The 18,216-nt window shown below is 43.9% G+C and overlaps 1 protein-coding gene across 7 annotated transcripts in view; it reads right to left on the bottom strand.

The window, feature by feature from the left end:
- Positions 1-1,435: 1,435 nt before the first annotated feature.
- Map3k13 (mitogen-activated protein kinase kinase kinase 13) overlaps positions 1,436-18,216 on the bottom strand; it is a 160,669-nt gene continuing 143,888 nt past the window's right edge. For all 7 annotated transcript variants that reach the window (XM_070029748.1, XM_070029752.1, XM_070029750.1 and 4 more), the window contains 6 exons: positions 17,437-17,553; positions 16,458-16,595; positions 14,554-15,340; positions 10,669-10,736; positions 9,739-10,036; positions 1,436-7,846 (listed from right to left, as the gene is read on the bottom strand). In XM_070029748.1, coding sequence (XP_069885849.1) covers positions 7,745-7,846; positions 9,739-10,036; positions 10,669-10,736; positions 14,554-15,340; positions 16,458-16,595; positions 17,437-17,553 — 1,510 coding nt within the window. In that variant the 3' untranslated portion in view covers positions 1,436-7,744. The remainder of the gene's footprint in view (positions 7,847-9,738; positions 10,037-10,668; positions 10,737-14,553; positions 15,341-16,457; positions 16,596-17,436; positions 17,554-18,216) is intronic.

Raw genomic sequence — 18,216 nt, 5'->3', positions numbered from 1 at the left:
ATTATTTGGTTGTGCTATATGGTAATTGACTAAAAACTGTCACTACTCCCTATAACTGCAATACTGGAATGTAGCCTTTGGCACCTGAACTCATGGGCTCTGTGGTCTTGTATCATATAGGAAGAGCTCACTGGCACTGATTGTCATCTGCTGAATTTTTATTTGATTTAGCTAAAGGTTTTAATGTAGGCATCTTGTTCTACATAAATGCTTAGCGATTCTCATATTCCATAGAAAGAGTACGTTACCAAGTGATGTTTTTTGGGGGCATGATATGATCCTTCCATAGCAAGGCTCTTAATTTTCAGTGTGTTTATACTTGGGATCTTGCCTCAGCTTCTTGAAAGCTGTTTATGTAGCTCCCTCCCCCACCCATACTAAGGTTTGAACTCAAGGTCTCATACTGCCTGGCTCTACCCTGTGAGCCATGCTTCCAGCTCTTAAGATGGTGCTTCTTTTCAAAAGAAGTCTTGATAATGTGGGTGGAGGTACGAAGGAAGCAGACTGGACTTTGAAAGTGGTAGATCTTAAGAGTTCTGGAGTAGGGAAAGAGAAAGGACTTTTTCTACTCTGTTGTAAATGTGAGTTGTTGGCCCCTTTCAAAGTTATTATCTCCCTTCCCTCCCTTTTCCCTTCCTCACTCTCTTGTCTACCTGCATCATTAGAAAATGTGCCTTACCTGTACAAGTTTACAGGTAAAAGGATTTCTCAAAAGACAGAAATCTCTGTAACAAATTAATGGATGTAAAAGCTTGTTTGTACATGTTGCTAACTTTCAACTGCCCTTAACAATGGGAATCAGAATTGACTGAAAAATCAGATGATCCAAAATGGTATTTGGCTTTCTCCTCTTGAAATAAGGGTACTGGGCTTAATCAATAAGCCTTGTCCTCATGGCCATTGTGGCGCCTAGCTGGGTTAGGGGGGCTTTCCACCCAGCTCCAAAAAGCCTAGAGGTGAGATAAGAATTGCAGATGCTTACCTCCAGAACGCTGCTTCAGAGAATGGGCAGAAGGCAGGCTGTTTAGCCCCCGTAAAGTTTTGCTCCAGGGAATGCTTTTCCTTGACTGTTCCTACCCCAAGCAGGTGATTTTTGCCTTTAAAAACTTTGGGCGTGACATTTCTGGGCTGCAGGTTTTTGAGACAGGAGTCTATCTAAGTTGTGGGCTAATAAAGACTCCCACGTTGACCTCTCAAAATGTAGCTTCTCTTTCCTGTTATCAAATTCCCATAAAATACTGACCAAAATCATTCCAGCTTCCTATTTTCCTCTTCTCACCTTCTAGAGAGGTCACTAGTAACACAGAAGAGCTACAGATGGGCAGCCAAATAGAAGAAACAGAATGCCTGTCTAGGCTTTTGTGGAAGACACAGGAAGAGACTGGAATGAAAATGCTTCCCCTCCTTTAGCTGCGGGAAACCCAGTTCTTTTCTCTCGGAGGTTCTGACAAGCTGAGACCAACTGGGGCAGCTTACAGGACCCAAACAGCACCTTTAGGACAAGACGAGACGAGACACAGCGAAGTACACTTTTTGTTTAATTTCATGCATTTGTGTTTGCGTTGATAGTCATTCTTGTTCCCACTGCTGTTCAACATAAAGGGAGCCAGTATCAAAACACTGTAGGGAACTGACAGTACAGGAGATGACAAGGGAGACAGAGAAGGGGATTCATTTTGAGACTTAAGACACACACACACACACACAAACACACACACACACACACACACACACACACACACACACACACACACACACACACACACACACACACACACACTCATTTCCTCTAAATGAATAGGAATTTAAATCTTATAAAGAATCAAGGAGGGTCTTCCTGTTCCCAGAATCTGGGAAGTGGTCACTCGGGAGGTGGGAGGCCACTGGGGTGGCTTCACAAGAGGTGACATCTTCCTAATTGTGCACTGTGGCTTGTAAGCACTGGAGGACCATAGGCATTGAACAGAGCAGTGGGGGGCCCGAAGCCAGTGATCCTCTGAGTGCTGAGAAGTGGTTCTGTAGAGCAGATTCTGCTGGGAGCTTCTTATAGTAGCCTTGCCATCTGCCTGGAGCTAGGCTTGTGAAATCTTGCCTTCATGCCAGGGCCACACGGCTATCAACTCCTTTGTTTCTCAGAGCAGTGGTGTCAGAGCTCCCCTCTTCTGCCATGTCCCTGAGAAATGCTCCAGATTCCACAGTGGCCCTCCACTTAGCAGCCTAGTGCATTATGATTCAAACAGGCATTTGCAGTATAAGTCAGATCATGCAAACAAACCAACTCAGGACTATCTTAGGCCAACCTAAGAGGTTGGTAATACAGAGTGGTGAGTCCCCCGGGACATTTGTTCTAGGACCTCAGCAAAGAAAAACCTTGCTGCCTGGAAAGGCACTAATTCATACTGACAGTACAAGACAATGTCTTGAAAAGAATATCACACATTAGTTTCACAGCATCTGGAGAGGAAGCAAGTAGCTAGGGCTCCATACAAAAACTGTTGCTACAAGGTGGGGACACAATTGTTCAACAGAATGTGAATGAAGAGACATTCTGAAATTCAGTTCATCAGGAATTGGTGGCTACTCAGTTGGAATTGCAGTTCAGAGTAGAGGCAAGTAGCTGTTGTATCATGGGGACTGTCCCTCCAGCAATCTTAGGTAGTGGGGTGTATAAAGAGAACACGCGTGCTCTTCTCATTCTCCCCTCGGGGAAATGGAAGATCTCAACCACCTTCAGGAAATGAATTATGAGCTTAGAACTGAGATGGCAAACAGATTTTGCTTTGCACACCAATCCAATCCAGCAGTGATGGATGCGCTAGATGGCAGGTTGTGAGAGGTTCTGAGGCTGTTCCTAGGTTCAACAGGAAAGGATGTGATGCTCGATAAATGATGTTCTTCTTGGGTGTTTAGGACAGAGATGGAAGATGGGAGTTATATGGTGGTATCTTGGTTTCTGGCCTAGTGGAAAAACTAAACTTATACCATGGGATAGGGGAAACATTCCCTACATTCCACATGGGTTCTGTGCTTGGCAATCCAGTGTCGGGAAGGTCAAGTAGGAATGTTTTAAGAAAAGGAAAAAGAGCCAGGTGCTGTTGGTGCATGCTTGTAATCCCAGCTACTCAGGAGGCTGAGATCTGAAGAGGATCATGGTTCAAAGCCAGCCAGGGCATAAAAGTCTCTGACACTTTTATCTCCAATTAACCACCAAAAATCTGGAAGAGGCTCAAGGGGTAGAGTTCCAGCCTTGACTGGAAAAGCCAAGTAAGAGTACAAGGCTCTGAGTTCAAACCCTGGTGCTGGCGCACACACACACACACACACACACACACACACACACACACACACACACACACACACACACACACACACACACACACACACACACACACACACACACACACACACACACACACACACACACACACACACACACGCACGCAACAAGCATGGGGGAAGGGAAAAGCTAGAAAAGCTAGAGCATTTGATGAGTAAGTGTACATTCACACTGAGAGGATATCCAACGCTACCTACTAGGGAATAGGACTGAAAACCTAGTCTAGTACCAGGATGACCACAAACCATCAGGATAGAGGAGTTATTTAGTTCAATGAGGCCCTGAAGTAAATGCCCCATATGTACTAAAGCCCATGAAAAGTGTCCTTAATCCTAGAAGGATAAATGTATTGAGAAGTTTTAAAAACACTTGAAGGCCATCTGAAATGATTTCCCAACCCAGCTAACATCATCTTTCTGGGTAGTCTTGCAAACAGCTCTAAGCTTCTGTGTGGCAAGGCTTCTCCTTTGCTAAGCAATTTTTAAGAGGAATCATTATTCAAGGACAGGCTCTAGAAAAAGAAATTAAAAGCAAATGTTCATCTGGGATACAAATAGAATTTCATCTTGCAGTTTGTCAAAAACAGACACTCAATGAATATGGACATTCATCCAAAGAGGCTTACACTTATAATCAGTCATGAAAAATTGAAATCACAGTCTTATGGGCTCCTCAAAGCAGTGTCACAGCTGAACAGGACTGAAGAACTGGCTCTTAAATTCCCTGAGCTCTTGATCAACACTTCTGATGACTGTGCAGCTTTTCTCTAGCAACACAAATCAATTGAAGATTTTCCTGATTTTCCCAAGGCAGGCAGTGAAAGACAGGTTCGGGATAGAGAGTTGTTAACTTTTAACCTTGACTGAGGACATCACTCTTCTTCAAAACTTCTAGTCAATTCTACTTAAAAAGTGTTTAATGTGGACACTATTCAAATCTTGACAATGCAGTGAACGAAAATCCAACACTACTTCCCTAACATGCACAGAGTCGTTAATCTAGATAAAGTGACATTAACATGGCAGACAGTCAAGATCGGAATGCAAAAAAACTGATCAACATTGGGAGTTGTCAGGGGTAGGTTTTCTAGGAAGACCATCACTGAAAATGTGTAAGACAGAATAAGTTGATCCTCATGTTTTGCTATTGCCCTTAAAGTTGGCAAAGACACAGAAACAGCCTCAAAAATGTGGTGTTTTACATTGAACAGAAAGAGGACACAGAATAATTACATCTCCATTTCAAGAAGTAAACCAGAGAGATTCAATGTACTGGGTGATCTGAAGTCAGGAAGGGAAATAGAGCCTTTCAAGATTCCTTCCCAGCCTTGGTCCTCTACTGTCTAGGCCTTGTTTAATTTCTTGTAGGATGGCATCATAACTAGGCATTTTATAACATGCTGGAAGTGTATATGTATATACATATATGTGTGTGTATATGTATATATGTGTATATATACACACATATATATATATATTCCACATACACATATATGTGTGTATGAATATATAATATTCCCCTTAAAATTTGTTTCCTGTGCTGGGCACCAGTGGCTCACACCTGTAATCCTAGCTATTTAGGAGGCTGAGATCTGAGGATCACAGTTCAAAGCCAGCCCAGGTAGGCAAGTCTGAGAGACTCATCTCCAATTAACCACCAGAAAAACCAGAACTGGTGCTGTGCCTCAAGTGGTAGAGTACTTGCCTTGAGCTGAAGAGCTCAGGCACAATGCCTACATGCAGAGTTCAAGCCCCATGACTGACAAAAAAAATTTTTTTTTGTTTTCTTGTTACTCTAGATTGGGAATAAAAGGCTGATTTGTGGGATCTGACAGGAAGTCAATTACCTACTACATTGCCAGTTCTTCAATACAACACGAGTCTCATGAAGAAGCTTTCTAGGTCTGTTTGTTCCTTTCAGGGCATTAAATCATTCTCTGTTTGCTTCTAATGTAGTCCCATAATTTTATTTCTTAAGAAATTTAAGACAGTTTACACTTTTGAACTACTACTGGTTCAAAAGTCACCTGCCCACCTAAGAGCTTCCATGATTGGATCAAGCGCAAGGTCACAAGGTATGCACTGGACTTCAGGGCAGAGCAGCTACCTCAGGTCACTGCTGCTATACACAGACCATCAGGGGATACAGCTACCATGAATATATATACCTGGAGCTCCCAAAGGGCAGTTCCATTTTCAAGCTTTAAATCACAAAATCCATACTAATTCATAGTTAGCAATAAACAATCATTGTGCTACATCGTAAACCACACCTTCTGATCGACAGAAAATGAGAATGAAAATATAAAATAAAATAACAAAGACAAAATAAATGCCATAACTTAAGGTCTTTCATGTAGTCCAGCTACAGAATTTGATACAAAATGGAATAATTTAATGCAACAATACTGTTCTTTGTATAAATTAAACATTTTCCTTCATCCTACCGATGGACTGTAAATTAGAGACACTAAGTTTTAAGTCAGTGTCTCAACACAAAGTGTAAACAAATGGAGGAAACAAATAAACAAACAAAAGAACTGTTCTAAACTCCCTCCTGCCTTTCCTTTTTGGCTGATTCAGTTAGTGATGCTTAGGGGAGGGGTGCTTTCCACATTATGTTGGAAATGCTTTTAATACAACAAGCATGCGCAAGTCTCCCAAAACTCTCATAGGCTTCATTGTGAGAATCCAGCCAGTCAACAGAGGCTGTCAGTAGCCTATCCCAGAGACACAGGTGAGACTTCTACACAACATCTGCTTATACTAGATAAACTTTTCCTTAAGCTGAGCATGGACGGCACATACCTATAAATCCCAGCTCTCAGGAGGCTGAGAGAGGACGGTGAGTGTGAGGCCATTTTGAGCTACGTAGTGAGCCCCTGTCTCAAAAATATAACTTTGTTTTCCTTAAAGGCTTCATGAAGTACCTTTGGATGCTCAGGACCTCTGAAGACAGGAAAGCCCTCATGCTTTGACTATGTAAAGTATTTCCAATACCTGCTCAGCATCATTTGTTCTTTCTACAAATTTCCTAATTCAGCTAATCAAAACTACAGCAATTCAGAGTGAAGTAAGATACAGTTTACAAGTAGTGTTGAACATAAATGCCATTGTAGTGGGAGAAGGGCTGTCTCTATTCTGACAGTGATGGCTAGACACTAAAGCTTCCAAGATAGGATGAATTAATACATAAAAACAAGGGGCTCATTTGGGATTGGACGTTGGACAGACAAACACACACATACTAGCTGCCTTCAAAATCTATCCTCCTGTTGAATCAATAGGATTCAGCAGAAAAACAACCTGCATCTAGAGAGGGGTGGGTCTACCTTCGCCATCATGAGCATGCACAAATTCTGCATTTCTTTTTTTTAACATTGTTATGGATGTTTGTTTTCTTCTCTTACCCTTTTCTCCTTCTTCCTAGGAGACCCTCCTCTCCACCTTCCTAAAGGAAGTAGTCCACAGGTGGAGAAAAATGGCACTGAGTCTGGAAAGATCAATATCTTGGTCAAGGTAATGTCAAGGAAAATATTAAAAGGGGAAGTGTCTGCCATGGACAAAGTTGGACTTTATCTATAAGCCTCACTGCCAAATGCTGCTTCAAGTTTTTTTTTAAAAAAAGTGAAATCCACATATACAGCTTTGTTCTTTTGATTTTCCTCCTTGAGAAGGCACGCACCCTCAGAGATCTCAGGGGGCTATCTACTCACCAAACCTTGCCAGGTCATTTCTATCCCCCACCTGGACAAGCTGGGCCAACACAATGGGTCTATTCACAAATGACCTGGCATTGCTTTTTCTCTTGCTATTCTTTGTGTTCTAAAAAGCTTACTATGCCTTGTCTTGCTGTGGTTCTTTAGTCATTTATAGGCAAAGGATCTGGTCCCTTGTTCAAGCAGCAGCAATCAGTACCCTCCCTTCCCCACAAACTCCCAAGGATGCTGCATCTAATCCATTTCATTTTCTCTCTTTTCCCTTTCTTTCTTTCTTTCTTTCTTTCTTTCTTTCTTTCTTTCTTTCTTTCTTTCTTTCTTCCTCTCTCTTTTGCAAGAAATTATTCTTTCTATATACCATATATAGTTCACTCTTTACAGTACAAAGTGTTAAAATGTCCAACAAAAATAAATATCAATGTTACAGTAGATAGAATATTCAATAAAATATATCCCTGCCATTCTTGATTGAAATGTTCAGTGAGACTTAAATTTCATTTGGATTTTTTTTTTCCTGGAGATTTCACGAAGTCTCGTGTTCCTGTTATTGCAGCTCATTTCTAGGGGTAATAAAGATGGGGTGGCTCTCCTCCCAGACGAAAAAAGCAGGGAGAGATAGGAAAAGAGTTTAGGGCTGGGGTGGATTTGAAACACCAGTGTCAGGAGGTCTTCCAGAGGGTTTTCCTTCATCACCAAGTAGCAGAGCTGTAGAGCTTGTTGGTCTGAATGGTGGCGTCGGAGCACTCCCCATCTGAAGAGTCGCAGTCCGAGTCTTCAAATTGCATAGGGTTCTGCAAAGGAGAAAAGTTAAGTCATTTCTACAATTCCTCTGCAAGCACCTGTTGAACTGGTACTGTGCTGGGTAAAGGGGCGATAGAGAAATGTGTCTAGGTCTTGTCTGTGTGGGACAGAATTGATGAAGACTAACATAAGGTCTGAACAGGGACACCTCCCTCCCTCTTGGCTGTTTCTGCCCAGCATCTGTTACCTTAGGTAACTGTCACACCTGGAAGCAGTCACTTTCCCCTCCTGCTAGGTCACCTCAGGTCACATGCCTCCATCTGACTTTAGGAGGGTCCCAGACCCTGAGGTCACATCCGGACCCAGTGTGGCCACACCTCTTCCTGTCCCTGGCCTAGATAAGTCCTGGCCCAGGAGTGGGTTTTGCCCCTCCTTTCCTTTTCAGCCATGCCTCTCCACCATGCATAGTGGGGGCAGCAGTTCGGTAAATAAACTTCTCCATCGCGTGGTGTTCTCTTCATCGGCTACCTAACAAAACCTACCTATTTAATATGCCTTACAGCTATGACATGGGAGCTGTACCTCCACACTTCTACTTGCAGGGCAGAGCTCCAGGCCCTGTGGTGAGTACTTTACATCAGTGAGGGCATTTATCTCATAATAATCTACTGAAACAGATAATATCTCATAGATAAGATCTGGTGGTGTTCGTTTGGCAAATAGGGAAGCTGATCTTCAGAGAGTTTAAGCAACTTGTCCAAGGTCACATATCACCTAGAAAGGCTGGTGTACATCTAGGCAGTCTGACTCCTGGGGACACACTGAACTACTATTGTCCCCCCACCCCCACTATCCCGGTCTCTTTCATGGCAAAATTGTACATGAAATAAAGAATGATAAGCTGAGTACTGGTGGCTTGTGTCTGTAGTCCTAGCTACTCAGAAGGCAGAGACATGGATGACTAAGGTTTGAAACCAGCCTGGGCAGAAAAGTCTATGAGACTCCATCTCCAATTACCCAGCAAAAAGCTGGGCTGGAGGCATGGCTCAAGTCCAGCCAGAGAACAAGAAGGTTGAGCAAGAAGGAAGGATCTTGAATTCAAGCCCTTGTACTAGTACCAAAAAATTTTCTTAAAAACAAAGAATTATGTGTGCTATGGCAGTATATTCCAGGGGGAGATAGGGACTGAGGGGAGGGTCCAAGTTGGGAGATGGGGTGGAGAACCAGTGGGGTTTGAGTTTCAATTCTGCAGCGAAGAGTTCTTGAGTAGTCCAATGCTTGTACCTGATTTGGGAAAAACTGGCCTTATTTCTGGGGCTTTACTGGTCTGTATTTCTACCTACTATATGGAGGTGGGGGTGTATTATATTCACTCTAAGAAAATTGTAAGCTGGCACCAGTGGCTCACAACTGTAATTCTAGCTGCTCAGGAGGCTGAGATTTGAGGATCGTGATTTGAAGCCAGTCCAGGCAGGAGAGTCTGTGAGACTCTTGTCTCCAATTAACTGGCAGAAAATCGAAAGTGGTGCTGTGACTCAAAGTGGTAGACTACTCTTAAGCCAAAAAGCTCAGGGACAGTGATGGGGCCCTGAGTTCCAGCCCCATGATTGACGAAAGAAAGAAAGAGGGGCTGGGAAGGTGGCTCAGTGGTAGAGTGCTTGCCTTGCATGCATGAGGCCCTGGGTTCGATTCCTCAGCACCACAAAAACAGAAAAAGTCGGAAGTGGTGCTGTGGCTCAAGTGGTAGGTAGAGCACTAGCCACAGGACAGCACCCAGGCCCAGAGTTCAGCCCCCACGACCGACAAAAGAGAGAGAGAGAGAGAGAGAGAGAGAGAGAGAGAGAGAGAGAGAGAGAGAGAGAGAGAATTGTAAAGGTTTCAAGGGCTTAAACAGATTTCAACCCGAAAGAGTCAGAAATGTGATAGAGGGAGAGGGGTCCACCTCGTAGCCACGCTCCTCCACGCAGAGCTTGCCCAGCGACATCTGTGTCTTCACACGGCGCACTGCACACTCCTTGTCAGAGAGCCCGTCCGAGTGTGAGGATATCTCAATGGGGATCTCGGGGGTCTGGGACAGAAGATCATCCAGCTTCTCTGCCAGGCGGTCTTCAAGTTTACCGGCTAACTCATCGGGACTGTTTGAGTGGTCACTAGTATTTCCTTCCTCTCCATCAGACACGGAGAAATTCTCAGAGCTAAAGGTTGAGTAAGACTGGCAGCTGCTGATACAGCGGTGGGGCCTAGAAGCACAAAGAGCCAGAGGACCTGAGCCACTGGAGAAACCACATGCCCACATTATCAGTGAGGGTCTAGGGGAGAGGCAATCTAGTTCCCTCTGCCCCCAGAGCAAGGCTAAAAATCAGAACCGGTGGGTATGATTTAGTTTTAAAGCAATAAAGAGGTAACTCTGCCCTGAATCTTACCTCCTCACATTCTCTCACTGCGGAAAGGTGGCTGGCTGTGAGCTAGCAAGAGCGCTCACTAACAACAGAATCAGCTGTTACTTTGTTCTTGGATTATCACAGCCTCCATGATTGTGAGAAATAAATTTGTTATTGAAGCCACCCAGTCTATGGTATTTATTATAGCCGCACAAGAGGGGCTGCCTACAAACAGCATGGCCATTCCTCCCGAGCTAGCACTGTGGAAATCATGCTTCTCATCTTGAAGTTCCTACAGAACACATTCTGATGACCTCGGGTCTGCTGTGCAGAGGTCACTTTGCAAGGCAGCCATCGACAAGCATGCGCACAGTGAGTTCAAATCTCCCTATAAAGTGGTGTCAGAGAGAGACCTGTGGCTGCAAGGCAGATGTGCCAAACTCAGGATTTCTCCCATTCCACTGAAACCACCATGTGCCTGTTGGTTTTACCTCTGTCTTCGTGGAAATTCGACTTCACTATCTACTTCCCCTTCTTCTTCTGAGGAGTCATCGCCACTCTGGGGAGAAGAAGAAAAGACTTATTTATTTGGGGCAGTACTGGGGTTTGAACTCAGGGCCTCATATTTACTAGGTAGGCCCTCTACTATTTAAGTTATGCCCCCAGCCTCTTTTTTTCCTTTAAGTTACTTTATGGGTAGGGTGTAGCACTTTTTGCTGAGGCTAACCTTGGGCCATGATCCTCCTATCTATGCCTCTTTTGTAGCTGGGACTATAGGCATGCACCACCATTTACTTACCTAGCTATTTACTTATGTAGGTATTGGGGCTGCATGCTTGCTAGGAAAGCACTCTACCACTTAAGCCACAATCCTTAGCAGGACCTCTCTCTCACTCTCTCTGCCTTCTCTTCTCCACTCCCCACTACTGGTAAAGGACGTAATTTTTATTGAAAGGTATTTACTAATAATTTGATCAACGCTTTCTTTAGGCCTTCATTCTTTAACAACTTGTCCTGGGTTTTCTCAATGAGAGGCTCTGTGCCAGAAGCTGGAAGACGGAGAATTGAGTACAACTTTGTGTCCTCAGGGACATAAAGGTCCCATGGAAGTGTCCAGAGGTGAGTGATGGAGACAAGCTGGAGAAGAAGGTATAGATTTGGAGACAGACTTTGGTAATCATTGCCAATCATTATAATCATTGGTTCCAGGCTCTTTCACAGAAATAGTTCAGGTTTTTCAAAGCCCAGAAACGATTTTCCCCTTTATAGGCTAATCATTTTGCCACCAATGTTATAATTATATTAAAACATACATTACTTAAGGGTCAGACTATACCTAGTTTGTACTGTATTCCTCACTGCAATGTAACATTGCAAATAAAATATATGTTTAGCCAGGTGCTGGTGGCTCACGTCTATAATCTAGATACTCAGGAAACTGAGATCTGAGGATCATAGTTTGAAGTCAGTCAGGGCAGGAAAGTCTATGAGACTCTATCACCAATAAACCACCAAAAAGCTGGAAGTGAGGCTGTAGCTCAACTGACATAGAGCCAGCCTTGAGCAAAAAGCTAAAGGACAGTGTCTTAGCCCTGAGTTTGAGCTGTACTACTGAGACACACACACACAAAATTAGGTGTTTATCACTGTAAATGCAGATAACTATTCTTTTCAGTTATAAATAGTGCTCCATGCATTTTTATTGAGCCAGAATTCTGGCAGGGATAACAGAGCTCTGGTTGGGACCTGAGGCCCAGTAACTGCTGGCCCAAGGTTGATCTGGAAGGCTAGGTAAGGGTTGGGGCTGAAAGATAACCTCTCTCAGCAAAGATTGCACCAGGCATCAAGTACTGAAGAGTAGCTGAAATCAAGATCAACTGTCCTTGATACACTAGATTATTTAAAGTCTCATGAGCCTGAGTCCAAGTAACAAAATTTGCCAAAATTTCAGAGCAATTTTCCTTCTTGAATGTCAATTCTACAACCTAATGATTCCTTCCTTCCTTGCTTCCTTCCCTCTCTCTTTCTTTCTTGGTAGTTGAGTCTAAGTAACAACATTTGCCAAAATTTCAGGGCAGGTTTCCGTTTTGAATGTCAGTTCTACAACCTCATGACTTTTTTCTCTTTCCCTCCCTCCCTCCCTCTCTTCCTTCCTTCCTTCCTTCCTTCCTTCTTTCCTTCCTTTCTTGTCCTGGGGCTAGGACTCTGGGCCTGGGTGCTATCCCTGAGCTCCTTTTGCTCAAGGCTAGCACTCTATCATTTGAGCCACAGTGCTACTTCTGGATTTTTCTGTGATTAATTGGAGATAGGAGTTTTATGGCTTTTTTGACTGGGCTGGCTTCGAACCATGATCCTCAGATCCCATAACCTGCATAGCTAGGGTTACAGTCATGATCCATGGGTGCCCAGCTAACTTCATGACTCTTAACTCATTTGCATTCTGATATATATTTTTCTGAATAAGAAAGGGATGGAGTTATCTTGACTGCTGAGATGGGAAGTTTCCCAAAGATCACCTGTGGGAGAGGATCTCAGTAAGAGTGAGTGAGCTGCCATTCCAATGAGGCCCACTGTACAAAGGGTGTGTTCTGGGACCTACACACCCACAGATGGCATCAAAATGGTTCAAAGGTACATGTTACACGTGGTAACTGAAATGTTTTAGAATTGGTCAAACTGATTAGAGAATTGTATGAAAACAACTTTGAACTGTGTATTTTAAATGGGAATATTGTAAGGCATGAGAATTATGTCTTAATAAAGTTGTTACCAATGTAAGTATGTTACTGGCCACAGTAACATACTGGGGGAATGGAAAATACATTATTAGCTCAAGTCAGCTGAGACAACAAATAGTCCCATCTTAAACTTGTTTTCTACTAATGGACTAGTTGACCAAACCTGCATGGTTACATCTTAGACCTTTTCTTTTAAGTATCTGATCAACAATGAAGAAATGAAACACTACTTAGAACTGAATGGCCAATTATTGTATTCTAAACACTTTTCATACATTTTTAACACAATAGCAAGATAAACTATAGTTTGGGGAAAGTTGCTATGTTCTCAGCCCTATTCTAAGTGTTGCCTGCATGTTTAACTCATTTAGTCCCCACATCAACCAATCACGCCACTGCATAGAGAAGGAAACCGAGGTTCAAAGAAGTGCTGAGTGGGAGAGCCCAGCTTTGAACTAAGGCCTGTCTGACTCCCACTATGGTAGAATGGCTCCCAGTGGATGAGGCTCCCAGGCCTCATGACTAAGAACTAGCTGGGTCATGCTGGTTATTCATTAAGGAACTATTTTTCAAAGTATATTGTGGAGAGAGCTAACTCACAGGGGATTAACAGATCCTATTTTAAAAGCTGTCTGGTCAAATAGCTATGGGAAATGCTGTATTATACAAGTCTGCCACATGGATTCTAAGCCCCTGCTCTGTCAGTATACAAGGAAGGGAAGACAGGGAATGCTGCACCTCCAACTCATTTTATAAGGGAATCTTTCCTTGCAACATCTTTCAGGATTAGAGAGCTAGGTAGTGGTTTCCAAACTTTTGCTAATATATCCTCAATATATGATTGCTCATGCATCATTTACATCTGAACCAGTCTCCCAGTTTAAAGTATACTGCCTAGTCCATCTCTTAAGCAGTGTGGGGAAATTTAAAGTGAAAGAAAGAAACTTCTATTTTGTGTTTTGCTACCCCATCATTTTCCAATGTGTGTGTGTGTGTGCGTGTGTGTGCGCGTGTGTGTGTGTGTGTGTGCGTGCGTGTGTGTGTGTGTGTGTGTGTGTGTGTGTGTGTGTGTGTGTGTGTGTGTGTGTGTGTGTGTGTGTGTGTGTGTGTGTGTGTGTGTGTGTGTGTACTTGAGCTTGAACTTAGGATCTGGGTGCTTTCCCTTATGTTTTTTACTCAAGGTTGGAGCCACAACTCCACTTCTGGCTTTTTGCTGGTTACTAGAGATTAAAGTCTCAAAGACATTCCTGCCCAGGCTGGCTTCAAAGCATGTTCCTCAGATATGAGCCTCCTGATTACAGGCATGAACCACCAGTACCTGGCTCAAAATGTACACTTTTTTTTTTGCTGGTTCCAGGGGATCCTTTTGCTCAAAGCTAGCATTTTACCAGTTGGGCCACTGTGCCACTTTCAGCTTTTCTGTGATTAACTGGAGATAAGAGTTTCACGGACTTTTCCTGCCCGGGCTGGCTTTGAACCACAATCCTCAGTTCTCAGCCTTCTGAGTAGCTAGGATTACAGGCGTGAGCCACTGGTGCCCAGCTCAAAAAGTGTACTTCTAATGAACATTTTTGTAATGTGTACAACATGACTGGCTCTATCATTGTCTGGCCTGGTCTGCACATCATCACACCTTACCTTCTGAAGGGGCCTGGTTTTCCGAGGTAGCACTGAGGGGGTGATGTGATGAGGGGTCCCAAGGGATGATGCAGATGTACAGCCACTGAATTCATTTTCTCCAATTTTCTCAGAGCCTTGAGCATTTTCTGAGAGGGGATTGTGTGCTGGTGACTTGGAAAGGTCAGGGTTCCTCCCCACTGGCTCAGTAGTGGGAATGTCCAAAGACCCAGACTGTTCTGGTCTGCACTGGAGGCAGGGGTCATAGGGGTCAGCCTGACAACAGTCCCAAAGACCAGCCTGGTCCTGATCAAGCCCAGAACTTCTCCAGCAATCTGCGGCCATGGCTGTGGAGATGAGGTCAGGACTAGAGCCAGGCATCTGTCTTTGAGCGTGGTTGCTGAGTGGGCTCCGCAGGGCTGCAGCTGGTCCAAAATATCTCAGGTTGTTAGCGCAGGTTGCGATGTCCTGTCTATGCATACTGAGTCTGGGCTGGTGGCTCTGAGACTCGGCAGGAGGGGGTTGCTGGTATTGCTGCTGCACAGGGTTATGGTGATGGAGAGAAGGGGACTGGGGTTGGGCTTGGTGTAGGTAAGAAGGGTGGGGTGAAGTGTCCTGGGCTGGTTGGGTTTTCAGGATTGCTGCAAAGTCACTATGGCTGCCTCTGCTGTTTCCCCGGCGGTGGCGTGGTTTGCTTCGATATCGGCTCTTGCTGCTTGAGGTGGACATTTTGGGACTTCCAGACAAAGGGGATGTGGTGGAAGCCACCTCTGTACTAGGAATACCTTCAGATCTCAATAGATCTGGCCTGGAGAAAAAAAAAAAAAGAACAGGTTTAATTTTTAAACACGCAAACTCATTCAAGCTGGATGCCAGTGGCTCACTCCTGTAATCCTAGCTACTCAGGAGGCTGAGATCTTGAAGATTCTGATTCCAAGCCAGTCTGGACAAGAAAGTCTGTGAGACTCTTATCTCCAATTAATTAGCAAAGAGTTGGAAGTGGCTCAAGTGGCAGAATGCCAGCCTTGAGCAAGAAAGCAAACCAAGAGTATAAGTCCTAAATTCAAGCTCAAAAACCAGTCAAACAAACAAAACAGGCAAACAAAACAAAAACCCTTCATTCAAATTTGTGAAATACCTCCCAAACTTTTTATTTATTTATTTATTTGTTTATTTGTTTATTTATTTATTTATTTATGCCAATACTGGGGCTAGAACTCTGGTCTGGGCACTGTCCCTGAGCTCCTTTACTCAAAGCTACCACTCTACCACTTGAACCACAACACTACTTCTGGCCTTTTCTGTGATTAATTGGAGATAAGAGTCTCAAAAACTTTCCTACTCAGGCTGGCTTTGAACTACAAGCCTCATATCTCAGTCTTCTGAATACCTAAGATTACAGGTGTGAACCACCCGCTCCTGGCTACCTCCCAAACATCCTTTGATTGTGGTGTTGGGATCAAACCCCATGATATTGGGTGGTCCTGTGTTGCAGCATGGAAACAACAGGAATGAGCCGAAGCCTTATCTTAGGAACAAGAGCTCAGCCTGAGCTGATCAGCTTCAGCCATGAGGATCTGGTGGTGGAAGGACGGCACCTAATGATCCAATCCAGACCACTGTGCCAAGACAATACCTACTTAAGCCTTGGAAAGTAAAAACTAAATTCCTAAGTCCATGTCACACTGTCATCTTCCTACTCCTTTTTCCTTTGGTCTGGAGTGAAGTGTGCGAAGGCTGAACCTCAGAAATGATTACATCACCATCCTCTAAGAATGTATTTTGTGACAAGAAATGTACTCATTGCCTTACTCATGTAACTGTACAACAACTTTATGATAAAATAAAACTTAAAAAAAAAAGAATGTATTTTGCAGCGCTATCCTCCCATTTATCTGAATGCCAGGTGGGTACAAGAGTCTCACCGCTTGGTCTGTAGCCCAGCTTTGTGAGGGACACCTTTCCTCTTCATGAGTTTCTCCATGGCATTTGGGTGGATTATTGGGCGGACAGGGTGCCGTTTGTAAGTTCCGGGATACTTTTTTTCCACCGCTTGCTCTCGCCTGCAGGATGAAAGAAAAAGTTCCATGTCAGCCACAGTGGATAGAAAAGATGGGCAGAAAGTTCTCACAGACTAATTCTTCCCACAGAGGTCTCGCCACACTGAACAGACATAGATCATTTGAAAAGCAGGCTTAGAAAACAAAACAAAACCCAAGAAGATACTAAATTCAAATTCGCCTAACTTCCTCCTGCCCTGCAGCTCAGAACTCAGGCAACGCCTGCCTCTCTCTTCCCCAGAACAGGGTGAGGACAGAAACACTGCTGATTTTCAACAGCTGTTGTTCTGGTTAGGATTTAGGGATTTCTGGCCACCATCAGGGGTAGCTTAGGCCATTTGCAGCAGCCACTTGACTTCCCTGAGTGGCAGTAAGCACCTTGTTAACAATACCAAATTATTTATTATTATTATTATTGCCAGTGCTGGGCTTGAACTCAGGGCTTAGGCACTGTCCCTGAGCTTCTTTTGTTTAAGGCTAGCACTCTACCACTTGAGCCACAGCACCACTTACATTTTTTTCTGTTTATGTGGTACTGAGGAATCAAACCAAGGGCTTCATGAATGCTACTACTAAGCCACACTCCCAGCCCCTACACCAAATTCTTGATACGAAAACCCAGGGTCACTGGACCCTGGGTTGCTCTAGTGTGTGGTCCTCGTTATCCAGCTCTGCAGCAGCTTTGTTCATTCTGCCTCACCTAGGCAGAGACCTGTGCACACCCTAGGACGAATGTTGAATGAATGAACTATCTGCCAGTTCAGAGTAGCAGCAAGATGTAAGAGCAGTGTATCTCTGCTAAGGACCAATCACTAAGGACCTTCACCGGTCTGCATATACATACTTAATGAGCTCCTTCTCCCGCATCTCCAGCTGCAGCATGATGGCACTCAGCTCCATGTATAAATTATTAGCCCGCTCAAGCTTTCTCTCATAATGTTCACGAATGTCCAGTGCATGCCTATCAAAGACAACACAGGATCAGCAAAGATGACTAATTTAGAGAATAAAGGTCCACTGTAATGAAATAAAAACCAGGATGGCTTATTTCTAAAGCATTTGCCCTAAGGTCCTCTATTTTTAAAGCTTTCTTGTTTAACTCAGACAAGGAGTAGAAGATGGAAAATCCAGGCTTTCCACATGTTTTACCCTTAAGGCCTAGTCAGTACAAAGCCAGGTAGATCATAGATTAAAATTAGAATTTATGGGCTGGGAAGGTGGCTCAGTGGTAGAGCGCTTGCCTTGCATGCATGAGGCCCTGGGTTCAATTCCTCAGCACCACATAAGCAGAAAAAAAAAAAAGCCAGAAGTGGCGCTGTGGCTCAAGTGGTAGAGTGCTAGCCTTGAGCTGAAGAGCTGAGGGGCAGTGCCCAGGCCCAGAATTCAGGCCCCATGACCTGACCACCCCCCCAAAATAAATAGAATTAGAATTTATGTATTGCTTGTAGCCTTTATTTTTTTCTGTATCTTTCCTGGGGCTTGAACTCAGGGCCTACGCACTGTCCTTGAACTTTTGTGTTCAAGCTAGCACTCTGCACTTAAGCCATAGCTCCATTTGTGATTTTTTTGGTAGTTGGAGATAAGAGTCTCATGGACTTTCCTGCCAGGGCTGGCTTTGAACCAT

The sequence above is a fragment of the Dipodomys merriami genome, unplaced genomic scaffold, assembly GCF_024711535.1.
Source record: "Dipodomys merriami isolate MVZ:Mamm:240054 unplaced genomic scaffold, mDipMer1.0.p SCAF_2, whole genome shotgun sequence".
Classification (NCBI taxonomy): Eukaryota; Metazoa; Chordata; class Mammalia; order Rodentia; family Heteromyidae; genus Dipodomys; species Dipodomys merriami.
Note: the sequence above shows the minus strand (reverse complement) of the source record. Positions and strands in the feature narration are given on the sequence as shown.